At 44.7% G+C, this 21,054-nt stretch overlaps 1 protein-coding gene across 1 annotated transcript in view; it reads right to left on the reverse strand.

Annotated features, from left to right (window-relative positions):
• Nucleotides 1-266: 266 nt before the first annotated feature.
• The window catches only part of PNOC (prepronociceptin), a 49,697-nt gene continuing 28,909 nt past the window's right edge, over nt 267-21,054 (reverse strand). The window contains exon 3 of the mRNA XM_074947391.1: nt 267-4,984. Coding sequence (XP_074803492.1) covers nt 4,418-4,984 — 567 coding nt within the window. The 3' untranslated portion in view covers nt 267-4,417. The remainder of the gene's footprint in view (nt 4,985-21,054) is intronic.

Genomic DNA, 21,054 nt, shown 5'->3' on the forward strand with positions numbered 1-21,054 from the left:
AAACCTGAACCCAAATGCACTCTAAAGACTCTGAGGCCAATAACCCAAATGCTTTATTTTATTAAAAATTTTCATGGTTTTTAAACTAATCTCATAATTATGTTGAGGTCTGATTGGTGATTTTTGAACAGTTTGGGGTTGGTTATATTGTCCTGTGGGACCCTAGCAGTGGAGGTGGACGTTTGTGGGTGGGGTGCTCAGGAAGCCAGACCCAGTGATTGTGTCGATCACAATGATACAGTAGAAATAGTAAACTAATTTATTAATCATTTTTTGCTATGTACAAGTTTAATGGAGAAATATTTGTATGAAACAATTAAAAAGAACTGGTTCTTTTTACAAACAGTAACGGCAGTGACGCAGGTAAGACCCAGGCTTGTTGTTTATTGGTCATGCTTTCGTCTGCGAGTTAGGCAGAATAGGGCAGAGCGGCAGGCCCGGCTCCATTTGTCATCCTGGGAGTTACAAAAATACACCCTCTAAAGTGACAGCACTGAGACAGCAGCTAGGACAAGATACATGCCATGGGAAAGAGACATAATGAAAACACAGACACCTCTGTATCGCTGAGCAAAGAAGTCAACCCCGGAGTGATTATAAAATCTCAAGGAATGCTGACCAGGAAACCTTGTTTTCCTGCTGCTTCCTGTACCAGCCTTTAACTGACAGGCTGGTGCTGACTCTGACAACCCTTGTATACCTTACTGGAATTGAACTGTAAATGGATACCTGTGTTCATGGCAGTAAACAGTTCAACTCTTAACTGGGATGGAAAGAGAAGTACTTGGTAATTAAAGAAGGGGACTAAGAGTTGGGACATCTGGGTTCTGTTCCCAGCACTCCTCTGGGCTCACTGGATTACCTTGGTCAAGTCATGTGACTTCTCTGTGCCTCGGTTTCCCTATCTGTAAAATGAGCTATAACAATCCAAGAGTGATGTGAGGCTTAATGCTATCAAAATTTAAGTGTTTTGTGGCCCCTGGGGGAAGATGGTAGAGAAGTGTGAGGCATTTAAAATAATTACAGTAGGATCAAATTCTGATGCCCTTATTCATACAAAATAGCAATTTACTCCATATGTGGGTCCACTCATGCAGTAAGGCATTATTTAACATCAGTAAGGGAAGCAGAATACAGTCCTTAGGTTTCATTTACGCTCTTATATTTCTGTAGTTTCTAATAGCAATATTGATCTCCTAGTCAGACATTTCCTGGCAATTAACGACCAGCTGGGTAAAGGACTCAGGGAGGTGGGGGGGCATTGATCAACATTCTCATCGCATCTCCGTCAGTACCTGGCCCAAGCCAGGGAAGCTAATGATCCAACCAGCGGACCAAATTCAGTGATGAATCCTGGTCATGTGCCACCTGAGCCATGTGCATATGCGAAGAAGGAGGAGGACTCAGCACCTCGCCTGCCAATACTCAGACAGGGAGATGACAGCACTTTGTATTGCAATAGCACTTGTTCTCTAATGAACTCAGTGCACTCTCCAGAGTAGTAAGGGGGTAAATATGATCATTACCCCCATTATACAAAGGAGGAAACTGAGGCACAAAGAGGGGAAGCGATTGCCTGTGGTCTCACAGTGAGTCAGTCGTGGAGCTGAAAATAGAACCAGCATGTATTAGAGACACAGAGGACATAACAGGAGTATCATTTTAAATATCCTTACATAGTATCACCACTTGGAATGGTCTATTGCTTTTTACAGGGGGATGAAAAAAAATTTCTGTTGAAATTCCAGACCCACAGATCTAGTTTGGTATTTTCAGTGACCAATCAGATGTTAACTCTTTTGTAAAATCTGTTTCCTCCACCAGTTGTACAACCCATAGTCCTTTGCTCCAGTAAATTCACAATCCAGTTGCAGATGGATGCACCCTTCTTTACATCCTGTCTTTAACTGTTATTGTTCTGTTAAACTGTAATGTTAAACAGCTTTCATGCCCCACCATAGAGGTGGCTGCATTGTGGTAGTTGGTAAAGTGATTCCTGAATAAGAGTCTGAAGTGCTTTGGGATCCACCAGAATGAGTTGGATGCTATATAGATGTATATGAGATATTTTAATCCAAAGGATTTTTCTAAGGACAAACTGAAGCAATGTTCTCACGAATGAGTCTGTATTTACACACAGTGAAGGGGCCATTAAGCTTCTTTAATTTTTTTTAAAAAGGCAATGAATTTGGTGCTGGATGAGCAGTCCTGAAAACTGTAGTCCTCTTTAACCACAGAGCACGTGCAGTACAGGCAATGGTAATGCCCACTGTCTTTGATCAGATATTACCCACTCCCAAAGTGCCTTGATTCTGTCCTGGAGGGACACTTCTAGTGGTAGAGCTCATTTCCCATGGCCCAGTCAGCCCTGAGTCTCTGCTGAGGCTGCCAGCTAGTGGCTCTCCTGTTCAGGTGTGTATGTGAGCTCTCATTTGTTTCATGAGAGCTGAGTATTTTGGAATCTCTAATCGTGTACAGTTCTCTCCCTCTGTCCTACCATGGCTCTTTCACCTCCAACTCTGAAGAGGCCGCCTTTTTACTTTGAAACCCTGCACTGTAACCGTGCAGCTGTCGTGTATATATGCCCTAACTCTCCTCCAGGCGGTGCAGGTACATAATCAATCCTCTGATCCCAGAATAATCCTCCTAGCCCACATAACTGATTCTGGTGTCAGAGTTCTTTTTCCTCCCCAGCTGTGAGCATGGGGGTTCATCTTGTAAGTGACACTGCAGTGTCTGGATAAAGTCAAAGAGTAAGGATGGTTGCCAGCTTCACTGAGAAAGGAGGGCAGTGGGCAGGAGCGAGGTGAACTCATGCAGAGAGGAAAGGTTTTTTCTGGCTTGGGGGGGCTGTGGTTACAACACAGATAAAAATTGTAGTAACCGTGTCCCTGTCACTAAACCCTTGATCAGTCCAAGGTGTTAACCTGGTGTGGGGACACAAATAGGTCCCATCTACACTACAGATTTATCCATGTTGAAACTGGGCTATGTGATGACCATGTTCTAACCCTGTCCTCTGCCAAAGTTACAGTTGGAGTGTACCTGGAGCCTTCTGGTGTGGGTTAAGTCTCAGAAGAGAGCTCAAAGAATGAATGGGCATTGGGAATCAACTCTCCTCTCTGCCCCCAGGGCAGGGCTCAGGCATGGTGGTGGGGCAGTGTGTACTGAAGCTTCTGTAACCACTGGGAAATTTATATTACAGGTCCCTGTTTGTGCCTGGGCTTAGACAATGATTCTATCACAGCCAGAGCTATAGAGCCTGTCTCTTTAGCTCAAGCTGTAGCAGCTCAAGCTTTCACGCTCAGGAGATTCCCGATTCAGTTCGTGGTGTGGTGGCCATCAGACTTGCACTCCTGCTGGCCCATGGCATACTTGTTTTGTAGTTGATTAGCCTCCAGGGATGTTAATCCAGCACATTTAACCCAAAGAAAATGCATTTAAAATAAACAAACAAAGTCCCCATGTGGAGCAGGGAGAGCAGCATGGGTGTTAGGTTTGGAAGGGCTACATTTTTAAAAGCAAAAGCCCAGATTGAAGAAGGAAAGAGTGACATGACTGATTTTAACAACTCCATCTTGTTGGGCTAGAAATTGTATCCCCCAGGGCATGCTGGTCCCAGGTAGAGAGGGTTGGCCATGGGATTTCCCTTGGCTGCTCTGGAGGGGGATTACCTTGGTGGTAATGGGTGCCAGCACTGCCCCTGGAAGTCACAGGCCTCATAGGTTTGTGGATTCTGTAGTTAGCGGAGCTTTGAGTTACTCATGTGGCCCTGTGAGACTACAGGGTACATCTACGCTACAATTAAAAACTGGCTGCTGGCCTGTGCCTGCTGACTCACGCTCAGGGGGCTCAGGCTAATGGGCAGTTTAATTGCAGTGTAGGCATTCAACTCAAGGTTTAGGACCCTGCAAAGTGGGAGGGTCCCAGAGCTCAAGCTGCAGCCCGAGCCCATGCAATTAAAAAGCTCCTTAGCCCAAGTCCCACTAGCCTGAGTCAGCTGGCACAGGCCAGCCACGAGTGTCTAATTGCAGTGTAGACGTATCCTAAGGGACCAAAACACTTGGAAATCCATTTTGAATGTGAAAAGAGAAACCTGACTGATTCTCTCTCTCTCCCCTCACAAGTAAATTCCCATTCTAGTAAACCTAGACTGTAAGCTCAGGGCAGGGACAGTTGTCTTGTATTTGCAGTCAAAAGTGCCATGAAAATGTAGAAGAATTAATACATTGGATGATTCAGAAACCACCACCACAAGGCTTTCCCCCCTTGATTCTGAGCAGCAATGAATCCGGTTGTGTCTGGTGAACCATTCCTAACACAGGCTCTTTGGGATCAGGGAAGGGGTTGACTTCTTTGGCCATAGCAGACTTAAACCGATTCACTATGTGTCAGTGACGTGAAACAGAGTTTCCAGTTAGATCTCGTTCTGTTCATTCAGGTCATTGGTTAAGCTATCGTACTCGCTGGAGCGCGGTGACATGCCCAGGTACTGCTTCAAGAACTCGCTAAATCTCTTCTGGTTGTTCCACTTCCGGGCTGACTTCCTGACCCCGATGAAGCCCCCGTACCGCTTCTGCACCCCCTGCACGGTGGGCTCCAGCACCTGCCTGTAACTGTACTTTCCTTTGAGGAAGCCACCAAGCCGCTTGGAAATATCCTTGGGCTGCTCTTGGAAGTCACCCAGCGGGGTCTCACTCCCATTGCTGACACCCTTGTCCACCTCCCGCTGGTGGATCAGGCTGCTCACCTTGGAAACTCTCTTCTCACCTTCCACTTTGCTAAGATCCACCACTTTGGTGAGGTCATTGAAGTGCTTCCGGCTGCCTCTGAACAGGCCACTGTTTTCCATCTCTAATGGCTGGTAGGAATCTTCTTCCAGGCTGTCAGTGCTCACCTGTATGGATGACTTCCCAGCCACTTTGGTGCAAAGCTCCCAGGTAGTACTCGAAAAGGCCTTCCCTTCGCACTCCATGATGCAGACCTGCAGAGAGGAACAAAACAAGGAGGCTTTCAATCGGCCATGCAACCTTTTCTCCAGCAAGTGGAAGTAACCTCCTGCAGGACACTAATACAAGGTCTGTGCTCTGCTTCAAGCCCTACTTAAGCCCTCAGTGACAATTGCTCACCAACGTGAGCTTGTGTAACCTCCTGGGTGTGGTGTTCTGTCCCAGCTAGTGGCACTGGGACCACTTAGAGAAAGAGAGAGAGATTAATGAGTCTGCTCTACAGCCTTAGCTAACAGCCATATGGCTTTTAGCTCATTCAGTAGAAGCTCATGCATTTAGCAGAGGTCCCAGGTTCGATCCCGCCCACCAGGACTGGGGTTTGTTAGTGTTACAAGTTAGGGCTCATCTGGGATTTCAACTGGGAAGTCTCTGAAGCTTGGGACGCGCTTCCTCAGCTAGGGGAAGTGTAACCCACACACCTGCTGGGTGTGGTGTTCTGTTCCATCTAGTGGTACTGAGACCACTTAGAAAAAGAGAGCGAGATTAATGATTCTGCTCTACAGCCTTAGCTAACAGCCATATGGCTTTTAGCTCATTCAGTAGAAGCTCATGCATTTAGCTTCAGAGGTCCCAGGTGTGATCCCACCCACCGACAACCAGGGTCTGTTGGTGTTACACTTGGGTTTCCCAAGCTGGCTGTTTGTTAGCCAACAAGTAATAGCTGTAGACCATTGTACAGATCTGGCAAAGACCTCAGAGTCTTTCCAGGATTCTGCCTAAACTGCTAAGGAACCAGTAATCTCAAGATGTTTGAAAAGGGCTGCACAGAATAAGGATTAATTGAAGCAAGTAATTATGCTAATTCCCAGGCCTGCAGGCAGAGCTAATTTTGGTATGCATGGAGTTCTGCACATCAGAGGAATGGCATGACTTTGCTTTTCTAGCTGGCATGCCCATGACATAGTGTTGCTTTTTTGACCTAGGCAACTAGTTACATTTTGGGGCCACAATAGGGTGACCAGATATCCGAATTTTATAGGGACAGTACTGATATTTGGGAGTTTGTCTTATGTAGGCACCTATTATTCCCCAGCCCCTGTCTTTCACACTTGCTATCTAGTCACCCTAGGTAATGGGGATGTTCTAGCTGGAAGTAGAAATTGATGGAATCTGGTATTTAGCTTTGATACAATCTTGTTTATTTACAAGGAGTGAACAAGGACCTGCTTCCCCAAACGCAGTAGGAACCACGAACAAAAGCAGCTGCACGCTCTCTAGCCTTTTCCAGGGTCACACTGTGTTCACTGACTACTGCTGGGCTTTCTTGCCTCTCCCGCCGCCTCTCTTTGTTCTGTCTCTCAATTTCTGTGTGTTCTGCCTACACATGAACACCCCCCCTACAACCAATACTCAGCAAAACCCTTCCACCCACTCAGTCAAAGAGCTCCTGGGTGGGCTCTCTTAGGCCTTAGTTAAGGGGCCACACCCAAAACGCTTCACAGCTATTTTAAGTGAAGGGTGAATTCTCACATCAGTTTCAATGAGGTTTTTATTTCACCCATCACAAGGTTTAATCCAGTTCATAACAGCAGCATTTAAAATACAGAGTGTGTGCGTTAAATGCACCCTTCTGCTGGAGGACATTTTGAAACAAATCTTTTGTTTCAGCCTCGTGGCAAAATACATTCCCATCAGCCACAGCTGTAGAAGGTTGTGCAGAGCCCCCCCTGCTGAGGGGGCTAGATCCCATTCATGCTCATCCCAACTGTCCGATTACAGCAGCCTGTAAAATGCCTGCAACTGTGTAATGTTGAGGTTATAATACTGCATAACAGCCCCTCTGATCTGCAGAATGGTATTTAATTAGCTTTTTGTAAGTGACTAAAAGATCTATGGGGAAAGCAGTTGTGCTCACAATGGGGCTATCTAGCCAGCCCTGTAATCCTGTCACTGAAGCATGTTTGGAAATTGTATAGTTAACACCCTTCCACGTTTTTCCTTCCTTTCTCTGCTTTGGCTGCTTGGCAGCACTGAACTGTCTGTGCAGAGGATTCACAGACAATATTCAAACCTGATGTTGGAATTATCATACTGCACCCGTCGTAATAGTACCTGGGTAATAGTATCTGGGCACCTTTTACAGCCCAGCAGGCATCCCTTTAGACACTGTAGACACAAAGCTAGATTTTCTTCTCAGTTATGCTGGTACAAAGCCAGAGTAACTCCACTGACTTGCATCGGGTGAACTAGTCTACCCAAAATCAGAACTAACTAGCTTGAAATGATCCTTTTTTGAGCTTTGGAACTGCTCCCTCTCCCTTAGCTTTCATTTGTTTAAAAACCTTCTGGTCTCTGGTTCTGGCATCCCCACTATGAAATACACATGTGGGATGCTGTTCTCACCATATGTCTGACTTAACATTACTGGTTATCTTTACAATAACAAGTCTGACCCTGAGAGGCTTCCCCCCCAACTATAGGAGAGTTGAGAGATTCCAGTAGGTCAAGTAAGTATCTGAACTTATGGGTTCTCAGACACTGTCTCACTGTGTGATCTTGGGCAAGTCACTTCGCCATATGTCTGTTTGCTCATCCATCAGCTTGGAATGATAATACTTGCCTATCCAGGGGCAGCTAATGCTTGTAAAGTACTATAGATTCCCCTGGGTTGAAAAGAGCCACAGAAATGCAATGCCTTCTAGAAGTGCACAATGTATTAATTATCCAAACTGATCTTCAAGACTGTTCACTTCACCTCCATTTCGCAAGGACTTATCTGTGCATCCTCAGTCTGACTACTGGGGAAGCAGACAGCAACTGCTTCAAAAAACAATATCCACTCATTGGTGAAAATGATTCACATTTCCCTTTGAAGTTTGTGCTTCTGTTCCACTCTCCCTCTGCTTATTACCGCTCTGTCCTTAATCCAGGCATCATCCGCATGCTTCCTCCTTTTATCAGACCTAGTTCTCCCCAGGCTAGGATGCGGATCAAACAATGGGCCATGTGGCCACAGCTTTTGCTGTTAGTCATGGTTAGTAAGCCTCATGTTGATGACTAAACCAGCCAACGGGGAAAACTGGTTCAGGGAGAAATAGTATTTTTTTGTTATCTTCAGAAAGAAACCAATTTGGTCCTCACCAAAGTTGTTTGTATGACGCAGGCTGGGCCCAAATGACACACTGGTTGCAGCAACAGATCGATCAAACTAAACGATGTGTAAAAAGAAAAGGAGTACTTGTGGCACCTTAGAGACTAGCAAATTTATTTGAGCATAAGCTTTCGTGAGCTACAGCTCACTTCATCGGATGCATGCAGTGGAAAATACAGTGGGGAGATTTATATACACAGAGAACATGAAACAATGGGTGTTATCATACACACTGTGAGGAGAGTGATTATTTGAGATGAGCTAATACCAGCAGGAGAGCAGGCGGGGAGGGAACGCCACTAGCCATCACCTTCAGCCCCCAACTAAAACCTCTCCAACGCATCATCAAGGATCTACAACCTATCCTGAAGGACGACCCATCACTCTCACAGATCTTGGGAGACAGGCCAGTCCTTGCTTACAGACAGCCCCCCAACCTGAAGCAAATACTCACCAGCAACCACACACCGCACAGCAGAACCACTAACCCAGGAACCTATCCTTGCAACAAAGCCCGTTGCCAACTGTGTCCATATATCTATTCAGGGGACACCATCGTAGGGCCTAATCACATCAGCCACACTATCAGAGGCTCGTTCACCTGCACATCTACCAATGTGATATATGCCATCATGTGCCAGCAATGCCCCTCTGCCATGTCCATTGGTCAAACTGGACAGTCTCTACGTAAAAGAATAAATGGACACAAATCAGACGTCAAGAATTATAACATTCATAAACCAGTCCAAGAACACTTCAATCTCTCTGGTCACTCGATTACAGACCTAAAAGTTGCAATATTACAACAAAAAGACTTCAAAAACAGACTCCAACGAGTTACTGCTGAATTGGAATTTAATTTGAAAACTGGATACAATTAACTTAGGCTTGAATAGAGACTGGGAGTGGATGGGTCATTACACAAAGTAAAACTATTTCCCCATGTTTATTCCCCCTCCGCCCCCCCACTGTTCCTCAGACGTTCTTGTCAACTGCTGGAAATGGCCCACCTTGATTATCACTACAAAAGGTTTTCTTCCCTCCCCCCCCCTGCTCTCCTGCTGGTATTAGCTCATCTTAAGTGATCACTCTCCTTACAGTGTCTATGATAACACCCATTGTTTCATGTTCTCTGTGTATATAAATCTGTGTGTAGACCCTGCTAGTTTGGGGGCTCCAGAGATGTAGCTTGCACAGGGAACAGGGCCGCACAGAGACTATCTACCTGGGCTGGGGAGTGGACACACCAGAAGTGTGATTGACAACCTGGGTTTCCCCTGGGAGGTACTGTCCGAGGGACTGCATGACCAGAGCAAGAGAGACCCAGAAGAGAAGGGGGGGGGGGGTGATTGTTAACCTCCACTGCCACATGGAGAGGAAGCCGTTTTCTGACTGTCCCAATCAGAGGGCCTGAGTCTGCCTCAGAGCCCCAGAGAGCCCATGGGCCACTCCCCACACTGGAAGCCAGGAGTCAGCTGGGCCTTGATTCGACTGGGACATCAACCAGCTGCATGCAGAAGCTGCCTGCAGCTCAGACAGTGATACCTATCTGCCCCTCAAACAGCTCTCTTGATCAGGCTGCGGGTGGCCTTTGGGGAGAGGTGAGGTTCTCTCCTAATACTGCTGGGAATAATTAAGAAAGGGATAGATAATAGGATAGAAAATATCATGTTGCCTCTATATAAATCCATAGTATGCCAACATCTTGAATACTATGCGCAGATGTGGTTGCCCCATCTCAAAAAAGAAATATTGGAATTGGAAAAGGTTCAGAAAAGGGCAACAAAAATGATTAGAGGTATGGAACGGCTTCTGTATGAGGAGAGATTAATAAATCTGGGACTTTTCAGCTTGGAAAAGAGACTGCTAAGGGGAGATATGATTGAGGTCTATAAAATCATGACTGGTGTAGAAAAAGTAGATAAGGAAGTGTTGTTTACTACTTCTCATAACATAAGAACTAGGGGTCACCAAATGAAATTAATAGGCAGCAGGTTTAAAATAAATAAAAGGAAGTATTTCTTCACAGAATGCAGAGTCAACCTGTGGAACTCCTTGCCAGAGGATGATGTGAAGGCCAAGACCATAACAGCATTTACAAAAGAACTAGAAAAATTCATGGAAGATAGGTCCATCAATGGCTATTAGCCAGGATGGACAGGGATGATGTCCCTAGCCTCTGTTTGCCAAAAGCTGGGAATGAGCAACAGGGGATGGATCACTTGATGCTTACCTGTTCTGTTCATTCTCTCTGGGGCACCTGGCACTGGCCACTATTAGAAGACAGGGTACTGGGCTAGATGGACCTTTGGTCTGACCCAGTATGGCCGTTCTTATGTTCTTATGTACTGGTATCGTGGTGGGTTTTTACTAGGTGTTGTAAAATTGCTTGCAGCTTTTAGTCACCATCCCTAGCTCCGTCTCCTGTCCCTTTCTCCTCCCTTAATGATCCCCTTTCCTGTTCCAGGGCGTAAACTGTTGTTATTTTTGATGTGGTTTAGATTTGCTATGTTAGTTTTATCTAAGAGGTCATGGGATATTAGCCCTGTGTATGCCTGCCTTTAGGTGGGGGCACCTATCACCTGGACCCAGAGCCCATGGGTCCTAAGGGGAAGGGAGAGGGTCTGAGAGTAACGAAGGGGGGTGGAATCAGGGACTACACCACCTTTACAGATTGGGGCCCTCTAGGAGGGAACTACCCTTAGAAACCATAGGTGTAGTTTGACTTCTATATTTGTGTGTGTGTGGGGGGGGGAGCTGCAGTCAGGCCAGTGGGGCTGCGTTTGCGGGTGGGGGGCGGGGAGGAATTCTGTGCCTGCCAGTGCCCTGCCAAACCACACCCATGTTAGAAACCAGTAGGTTTATTAATTATGTAGCTCATGGGCCTGTCTTACCAAAGTCCAGGGGTGTCTGGACCTGGCGTCTTGGTTGTGACCATCTTTTTTGTATATCTAATAATGGGGAGAACACCTTACATTAAAACAGAGGGCTCTAGGAGTATGGAATGCTATTCTCAGCACTCCTGGTAAGATCTATCCTGAGTTGTGAATGCTCTCTTCAGAGGTAAGTATAGACCTGTTGGTGAACCGTATGCCACTTTCATTGTAACTCCTATGTGGTGGTATGGTTTTACTCTGGTCCATGTGGCATTTTTATAGCATCTTGCTTCTGGGGAACCCAAAGTGCTTTACAAACACAGTAAAGGCTCACCCTTGTTATATTGGCATTATGAAAAGGGGGCAGCCTGTCCATACAGTAGTTAGTTGCAGCCAGCTTCTGTTATAAAATCCTATTTCTAACACCCTACAGCTTTGGTTCGGAAAATTCCTTTAAACTAAAAAGTGCCACATTTAGTCTGAAACAACGGAGGACTGTTTCTGCAAAGTTTGAAGAAAATCAGTCTAAGTGACTGACTGGTCAATAAATACCTAGATTTGAAGAAAAATGGTCTAACATTCCTTTGTCTCCCTCTAGTGCAGACTGGTTATCACTATCCCTTCAAACTTTTTATAGTCACCTCTCCTTGCAAGCCCAGGCACTAGCTGTGTTTGAAGAAATTAGATCATTAATAAGTTTGCTTGCTTACAGTGTTTTTGTGAGGGATAGTTTGGGGCTCAGTCCTCTGGCAAAAAATGCCCTTGACATGAATGTCAACAGACTTCATTGGTAGTAGGATTTGGAACCAATAGAACCAAATAGAACCAAATATTTGGAACCAAATAGAATACCATTTATTTAAATATTTGATGTTTTCTACATTTTCAAATATATTGATTTCAATTACAACACAGAATACAAAGTATACAGTACTCACTTTATTTTTATTTTTATCACAAATTTTTGTTCTGTAAAAACAAAATAAATAGTATTTTTCAATTCACCTCATACAAGTACTGTAATGCAATTTTTTTATCATGAAAGTTGAACTTACAAATGTAGAATTATGTACAAAAAATAACTGCATTCAAAAATAAAACAATGTAAAACTTTAACGCCTACAAGTCCACTCAGTCCTACTTCTTATTCAGCCAGTCACTCAGACAAACAAGTGCAGGAGATAATGCTGCCTGCTTCTTGCTTACAATGTCACCTGGAAGTGAGAACAGATATTTGCATGGCACTGTTGTAGCCGGCATTGCAAGATATTTATGTGCCAGATGCACTAAAGATTCATATGTTAGGTTGGATATTAGGAAAAACTTTTTCACTAGGAGGGTGGTGAAACACTGGAATGCGTTACCTAGGGAGGTGGTGGAATCTCCTTCCATAGAAGTTTTTAAGGTCAGGCTTGACAAAGCCCTGGCTTGGATGATTTAGTTGGGGATTGGTCCTGCTTTGAGCAGGGGCTTGGACTAGATGACCTCCTGAGGTCTCTTCCAACCCTGATATTCTAAGGTTCTATAAAAAGAAAAGGAGTACTTGTGGCACCTTAGAGAAGTACTCCTTTTCTTTTTGCGAAAACAGACTAACACGGCTGCTACTCTGAAATCTAAGATTCTTCATCTTCAGCCACCATTTCAGAGGATATGCGTCCATGCTGATGACAGGTTCTGCTCAATAATGATCCAAAGCAGTGCAGACCGATGCATGTTCATTTTCATCATCTGAGTAAGATGCCACCAGTAGAAAGTTGATTTTCTTTTTTGATGGCTCGGGTTCTGTAGTTTCTGCATTGGAGTGTTGCTCTTTTAACACTTCTGAAAGCATACTCCACACCTCGTTCCTCTCAGATTTTGGAAGGTACTTCAGATTCTTAAACCTTAGAGTGCTATAGCTATCTTTAGAAATCTCACATTGGTACCTTCTTTGCGTTTTGTCAAATATGCTGTGAAAGTGTTCTTAAAATGAACAAAATGTGCTGGGTCATCATCTGAGACTGCTATAACATGAAATATATGGCAGAATGCAGGTAAAACAGCAGGAGACATACTACTCTCACCTAAGGAGTTCAGCAAAATGTAATTAACGCATTATTGTTTTAACGAGTGTCCTCAGCATGGAAGCATGTCCTCTGGAACAATGGCTGAAGCATGAAGAGGCATATGAATCTTTAGCACATCTGGCACGTAAATATCTTGCGATGCCAGCTACAACAGTGCCATGTGAACGCCTGTTCTCTCTTTCAGGTGACATTGTAAATAAGAAGCCGGCAGCATTATCTCCCGTAAACATAAACAAACTTTTTTGTCTTAGCAATTGGCTGAATAAGAAGTAGGACTGAGTGGACTTGTAGGCTCTGCAGTTTTACATTGTTTTGTTTTTGCAGTTATGTAACAAAAAATATTGACATTTGTAAGTTGCACTTTCACAATAAAAAGATTGCATTATGGTACCTATATGAAGTGAATTGAAAAATACTATTGCTTTTGTTTATCATTTTTACAGTGCAAATAATAATATAAAGTGAGCACTGTACACTTTGTATTCTGTGTTGTAATTGAAATCAATATAATTGAAAATGTAGAAAAACATCAAAAAATAGTTAATAAATTTCAATTACTATTCTATTGTTTACTAGCACAATTAAAACTGCGATTAATCACAATTAATTTAAAATAATTTAGAAGAAGAATTAAGTCTTCTTTTCCTTTTTTTTTTTGAAATGTTTGGGAAGTGTTTAACATTTGTACCTTCTCTCTACTCTCTGAAATCACATTGCACCACACTTTGCACTGTGGTAGATTCAAACACACTGGCTCAAGCTAGAGTACCTTATCCAGTTAGAGCTACAGAGGAATTTTAGGCACAATGGGAAGTTAGTCAAGACATTAGGGTTGATGCCCCCGGCTTTAGTGGCCTTTGTTCTGTAGCTCATCCATAAGACAGCACTGCTAGTACTTAGTGCTGCTTGTCCTCATGCATTAACATAGCACTGGCTCAAAGGAAAGAGCATCGTCATTTCCACGTCCTACAGCAGTGAGATTTCCTTTGGAGGTTCCTAGCCACCCCTCTTAGTTTATACTGTCTGGCCAAATGTTATGGCCACAGGAAGTTGTCCCACCGGAGCCTAGGACTGCAGCCTTTCCCTGTCTTTTGCTTTAAACCTGACCATGCAGCGCACACACTGAGGACAGCAAGTAGAGCATTACTTCCCCACAAAGATCATGCTAACGGTCAATTTAACAAGTCAGCTAAAAGACACTATCAACTGTGCCTCCCCGTACCGTGCCACCGCTTCACTTCCAAGCCAGTGAGCAGAAATAGAGGTCCTGAATGCTATTGACTGAGCTGATGGGTGCGGGGAGGGGGAATGACATCTGTCTCTCCTTCCCCCACGCTGCTGCCCCCAGACTATTCTCTGTCAGAATGAGAGCAGGTGCAATTTTTAATGCTTCATTTCCAATAAAAGATAATGAAACTCCTTTGTTGCCACTCAAGCGTACTTGCAAATGGGTTTCCACTTGCCGTTTAGGCACTGATCTGTGTCTACATTAGGAACATTACATGCTAGACATGGCTTCCACAGGAGGATTCAATGGAGCTCTAATGGAGCGAGAGGCCCTCGTTGTCAGGGTTCTCCTCTCTCTCTCTCTCTTTAACTTGTGCCTTCCAGGGCACACAGGCACCTACTGATTAAGGCTGACACAGTGACACTGCCAGGGGTTGGAATGGGGGTGGGAGATAAGGGTTGGGACTGTCCCAATGAATGTTACATGCCAGATCCACTTCCCTACTCCCAGTTTCTAACACCCCTTTATTTTTAATTTCCCAGAGCCATAATGGTAGATCCTGAGCTGTGAATAGCGCCCCATTGATTTACACCAGGTGTGGGTCTGGCTCAGAGTGAACTAGACTGAACAGCTCATCTACATTTGCCAGATAGACCTGCTCCACAGAGTTTCTCCCCCCAGTCCTTTACACCTCACCCCAAATTCCTGCCCCCACTGACAGCAAGTTGATATGATGACGAAGGACTTGAGGTCATGCCCATAACTTTGCAGGATCTGAAGCTGGCTAGGGCATCATTAAGAAGTCTTAACCAGCCAGCCAATTAGGTCACAACACTGAAAAACTACTCCTACATTTTCAAAGTGTTGAGTGGGGCTTCACCTGCCCATGAGACTGAATGAGAATTAGTTGGCTGATGCTTAGAAAATGTAGGCATCCCATATCACATTTCAGTATAATGTTCTCACTGTCAAAACCAAATCTTTCTAAGTCTACTGTGCCTATCACTTTGGAATCTGAGCCTCCCTGATTCAAGTCATCCTCTGCTTTTGTCTCAGTGTCACACACTGGCCCACCACCAGCCAGTCATCTCCTCTCATGAAACAATTATTTCCAATGCCACTAGTCACCTACATTTTACTGGTCATTGTTGCTGGTGGCTGCATGCCAGCTATCATTCATATCCGTCCTGCCACGTTCTCAAGTGGAACAAGAAACTTAGCTCCTTGCAGGGCAAATCAAGTCTGTCATAATGTAAAATGCTCTTCTTCGGTGCTCAACTTGCATCTGGCTTGAGACAAAATGTGAGATTGTACTGGACACCACCCAGTGTCCCAGAATCGCGAGCTAGCAGGAAGTCTGAGCTCTCGCCTACATCTCACTTTCCTTCATCTTGCCTGGAAATATTCCCAACATGGACAACTGTCAGTACTCAATGGGCATAAGGTCTAACTACCTGTCATCCTTGCTATTAAACTCTGTTTCTTTAGGGCAACCACGTACTAACCTTCTTGGCCTTTAAGGCTAAGGAGACAGTCCTCACTACTAGTGCACCAGCAAAAAGTGTAGCTGAGAGACTGGACAGAACCAGATCCTCTCCAAAACAGAATATGTCTATATTCCTCAGGGAAAAGCCTAATCTCGCTTACACCAGATGACTCCTTTGACTTCAGCAGTTATGTCCAAGTGTGACTGAGATCTGAATCTGACCTGTCACTCTATAGAACTGGTAGCCTGGATCAGTTTCCCCAATTCCTATAAAAGGGAGCTCCAGCTATGTGCTCAGTGCTGCACGAGCCACAGCAGTAAGGAGCGCTGCCTGACGAGCTTATGGATAAGCTGTTTACTGACACAGAGAAGACCTGATATGCTGCGGAAAGCAGAGATGGGAATAACTGAGCATGCTTCAAGCTTCAGCCTTTTGAGGTAGTTCTGTGAAAAAATGGTGGAGTGGGGGCTAGAGCCAGCTATGGGAAAATAATTTTTTGCAATAAAAGAAGGAACTGGAGGGACTTTGCTCTAACTTTCAAGAGGAAAAAAATAAATCTTTGAGTCTTGAATCTTAGCCTGAGCTGGGAACGTGTCAGAAATCTGAGCATATGATAATGGGGGTTTATAGTAGCTGATTCACAAATTATTGCTATTAATACAGAAAGGGAGAGCAACCTCCTGGGCAGACTATGGTCCTGATCCTGTTTCTCTTTAAGTCATTGGTCCTATATTAATAACTATGATAAGTGAAAAGAAAAGGAGTACTTGTGGCACCTTAGAGACTAATCAATTTATTTGAGCATAAGCTTTCGTGAGCTGTAGCTCACAAAAGCTTATGCTCAAATAAATTGGTTAGTCTCTAAGGTGCCACAAGTACTCCTTTTCTTTTTGCGAATACAGACTAACACGGCTGTTACTCTGAAACCTATGATAAGTGAGCAACAGGATCATAGGAACAGCCTTGCTTTATCACCTTCTAGTTCTTATTTACTTCCCCATGCAGTCCATTCTTTTGTACTCATTTGCCACCCTCCCTCCTGCTCCAAATACCCGTTCGCTTAGCTGCCTGCCAGGGGCCACTCATGACGCCAGCTGCTAACGCAGATTCTTCCAGTGCATGCATTCGTTCATCATCCCTAGTTATTGCCTGGGCTACTGAGCCAGAAAGTGACCATCTGCACAATCCCTCGCTACGAGGCCATCACATCGCTGCTCCCAAGCACAGCAGCAGCAAGAGCTCACAGAAGCCTTCTCCCTTCTGCTGTGCCCTTGAAGGGCTGTTGAAGGTGCAGCATGTTATGGCAGGGATTAGTCATAGTGCTGAAGCACAGAGACCACGGGAAAGCACAGCATGGGATGATGATGGGTGTTCAAAACTAACCGTAATGATGCATCAGCTGTGTTAACTGTCTGTTGTCCTTTACAGGGAAATTGGGGGTGGGGAGTCAAGAGCTGTAGAGGTTCCAAAGCCTCCTCTCACAGACCAAGTCAGCCAGCAGGAGTGTCTTCATTAAAGTGCTACAGTGGTGCAACTGTGCAAATGTAGCATTTTAAATGTAGACTTGCCCTCAGAATGAATCCAGGGCTTGGTGTACAATATAAACCAGTACCTTCCTAGGACCAAGTCATTTGCACTGCATGTCCTGTGCATGGTTACAAGGTAGAGCGTACAGGAGGAGGTAACTCTAACTGGGGGTCTGTTGTGCTCAAGGTTCTCAACTGGGGGGCATCAAACTTTAGGGGAGTGCAGTGAACCAGGTCAAATTTGAGTTAGTGGTGTTGAGACCTGGCACAGAATTCCGGTTGCACTTCTCAAACTAGGCACTCTAATGACTTCAGCTCTACTCCAGCAGCTATGCCCTGAGTGTAGGGAACTCAGCCCACCTTATCCATCCACAACAAAGAGTTTCATTTGTCAGTGAAAAAAACAATCCTAATCATACAGTGGCTGAGCTACTTCACAACCTTCTTTAAAGCCATACATAGCACACACCAAAACATTTTACAAATTGTTAATTAGACACAGAAGGCAGTAATTACCCACACCTTATTAAGAGCCTGATCCTTCAAGGTGCTGAGGATACTCAATACAAATACATTAGAAGCAAGAGAAAGACCAAGGACAGGGTAGGCCTGTTACTCAGTGAGGGGGGAAAAACAATAACAGAAAATATGGAAATGGTAGAGGTGCTAAATGCCTTTTTTGTTTGTTTTCACCAAAAAAGTTAATAACAATTGGATGTGTAACATAGCAAATGCCAGTGAAAATGAGGTAGGATCTGAGACTAAAATAGGGAAAGAATAAGTTAAAAATTACTTAGATAAGTTAGGTGTCTTCAAGTCACCAGGGCCTCATGAAATACATCCTAGAATACTCAAGGAGCTGCTGACTGAGGGGATATGTGAGCCATTAACGATTATCTTCAAAAAGTCATGGAAGATGAGTGAGATTCCAGAGGACTGGAAAAGGGCAAATATAGTGCTAATCTATAAAAAGGGGAATAAGAACAACCCCGGGGAATTACAGACCAGTCATCTTAACTTCAGTACATGGATAGATAATGGAGCAAATAATTAAGTAATCAATTTGCAAACATAAGAACAGCATACTAGGTCTGACCAAAGGTCCATCTAGCCCAATATCCTGTCTTCTGACAGTGGCCAATGAGAGGTGCTTCAGAGGAAATGAACAGAACAGGTAATCATCAAGTGATCCATCCCCTGTTGCCCATTCCCAGCTTCTGGCAAACAGAGGCTAGGGACACCATCCCGGACCATTCTGGCTAATAGCCAATATCCTCCGTGAATTTCTCTAGTTCTTTTTTGAACCCTGTTATAGTCTTGGCTTTCACAACATCCCGTGGCAAAGAGTTCCACAGGTTGACTGTGCATTGTGTGAAGAAATACTTCCTTTTATTTGTTTTAAACCTGCTGAAATTTATTAATTTCATTTGGTGACCCCTAGTTCTTGTGTTATGAGAAGGAGTAAATTCCTTATTTACTTTCTCCACATCCGTCCACACCTAGAAGATAATAAGGTGATAGGTAATAGTTGCATGGATTTGTCAAGAACAAATCATGTTAAACCAATCTAATAGCTTTCTTTGTCAGAGTAACAAGTCTCGTGGATGTGGGGGAAGCAGCACATGTGTATATCTTGGCTTTAGTAAGGCTTTTTATACTGTCTCGCATGATCGTCTCATAAACAAACTAGGGAAATACAAGCTAGATGGAGCTACTATAAGATGGGTACATAACTGGTTTGAAAACCATTCCCTGAGAATAGTTATCAGTGGTTCACAATCAAGCTGGAAAGGCCTATCAAGTGGGGGTCCCACAGGAATCAGTTGTGGGTCCGGTTCTGTTTGATATCTTCATCAATGATTTAGATAATGGCATAGAGCAATGGTTCCCAAACTGGGGGTACTGACCCCTCAGGAGGTCATAAGGTGGTTACAACTCCTTGGGACTGACAGCTCCCAGCCTCCATTAAATTAAATTACCCCTCCCATTTTTAATGGATCAGCGGGGGTCACACTCAGAGGCTTGCTGTGTGAAAGGGGTCACCAATACAAAAAGTTTGAAAACCACTGGCACAGAGAGTACACTTATAAAGTTTGTGGACAATACCAAGCTGGGAGGGGTTGCAAGTGCTTTGGAGGATAGGATTACGGATCACAGAAGCTACAAGATCGCATGCCCTGATTCTCATGGGTGACTTTAATTTTCCTGATATCTGCTGGGAGAGCAATACAGCGGTGCATAGACAATCCAGAAAGTTTTTGGAAAGCGTAGGGGACAATTTCCTGGCGCAAGTGCTAGGGGAGCCAACTAGGGGGGGCGCTTTTCTTGACCTGCTGCTCACAAACCGGGTAGAATTAGTGGGGGAAGCAAAAGTGGATGGGAATCTGGGAGGCAGTGACCATGAGTTGGTTGAGTTCAGGATCCTGACGCAGGGAAGAAAGGTAAGCAGCAGGATACGGACCCTGGACTTCAGGAAAGCAGACTTCGACTCCCTCAGGGAACGGATGGGTAGGATCCCCTGGGGGACTATCATGAAGGGGAAGGGAGTCCAGGAGAGCTGGCTGTATTTCAAGGAATCCCTGTTGAGGTTACAGGGACAAACCATCCCGATGAGTCGAAAGAATAGTAAACATGGCAAGCGACCAGCTTGGCTTAATGGTGAAATCCTAGCGGATCTTAAACATAAAAAAGAAGCTTACAAGAAGTGGAAGGTTGGACATATGACCAGGGAAGAGTATAAAAATATTGCTCGGGCATGTAGGAAAGATATAAGGAGGGCCAAATCGCACCTGGAGCTGCAGCTAGCAAGAGATGTCAAGAGTAACAAGAAGGGTTTCTTCAGGTATGTTGGCAACAAGAAGAAAGCCAAGGAAAGTGTGGGCCCCTTACTGAATGAGGGAGGCAACCTAGTGACAGAGGATGTGGAAAAAGCTAATGTACTCAATGCTTTTTTTGCCTCTGTTTTCACTAACAAGGTCAGCTCCCAGACTGCTGCGCTGGGCATCACAGAATGGGGAAGAGATGGCCAGCCCTCTGTGGAGATAGAGGTGGTTAGGGACTATTTAGAAAAGCTGGACGTGCACAAGTCCATGGGGCCGGACGAGTTACATCCGAGAGTGCTGAAGGAATTGGCGGCTGTGATTGCAGAGCCCTTGGCCATTATCTTTGAAAACTCGTGGCGAACGGGGGAAGTCCCGGATGACTGGAAAAAGGCTAATGTAGTGCCAATCTTTAAAAAAAGGGAAGAAGGAGGATCCTGGGAACTACAGGCCAGTCAGCCTCACCTCAGTCCCTGGAAAAATCATGGAGCAGGTCCTCAAAGAATCAATCCTGAAGCACTTACATGAGAGGAAAGTGATCAGGAACAGTCAGCATGGATTCACCAAGGGAAGGTCATGCCTGACTAATCTAATCGCCTTTTATGATGAGATTACTGGTTCTGTGGATGAAGGGAAAGCAGTGGATGTATTGTTTCTTGACTTTAGCAAAGCTTTTGACACGGTCTCCCACAGTATTCTTGTCAGCAAGTTAAGGAAGTATGGGCTAGATGAATGCACTATAAAGTGGGTAGAAAGCTGGCTAGATTGTCGGGCTCAACAGGTAGTGATCAATGGCTCCATGTCTAGTTGGCAGCCGGTGTCAAGTGGAGTGCCCCAGGGGTCGGTCCTGGGGCCGGTTTTGTTCAATATCTTCATAAATGATCTGGAGGATGGTGTGGATTGCACTCTCAGCAAATTTGCAGATGATACTAAACTGGGAGGAGTGGTAGAT

This window comes from Natator depressus, chromosome 3 (genome assembly GCF_965152275.1).
Source record: "Natator depressus isolate rNatDep1 chromosome 3, rNatDep2.hap1, whole genome shotgun sequence".
NCBI classification, from domain to species: Eukaryota; Metazoa; Chordata; order Testudines; family Cheloniidae; genus Natator; species Natator depressus.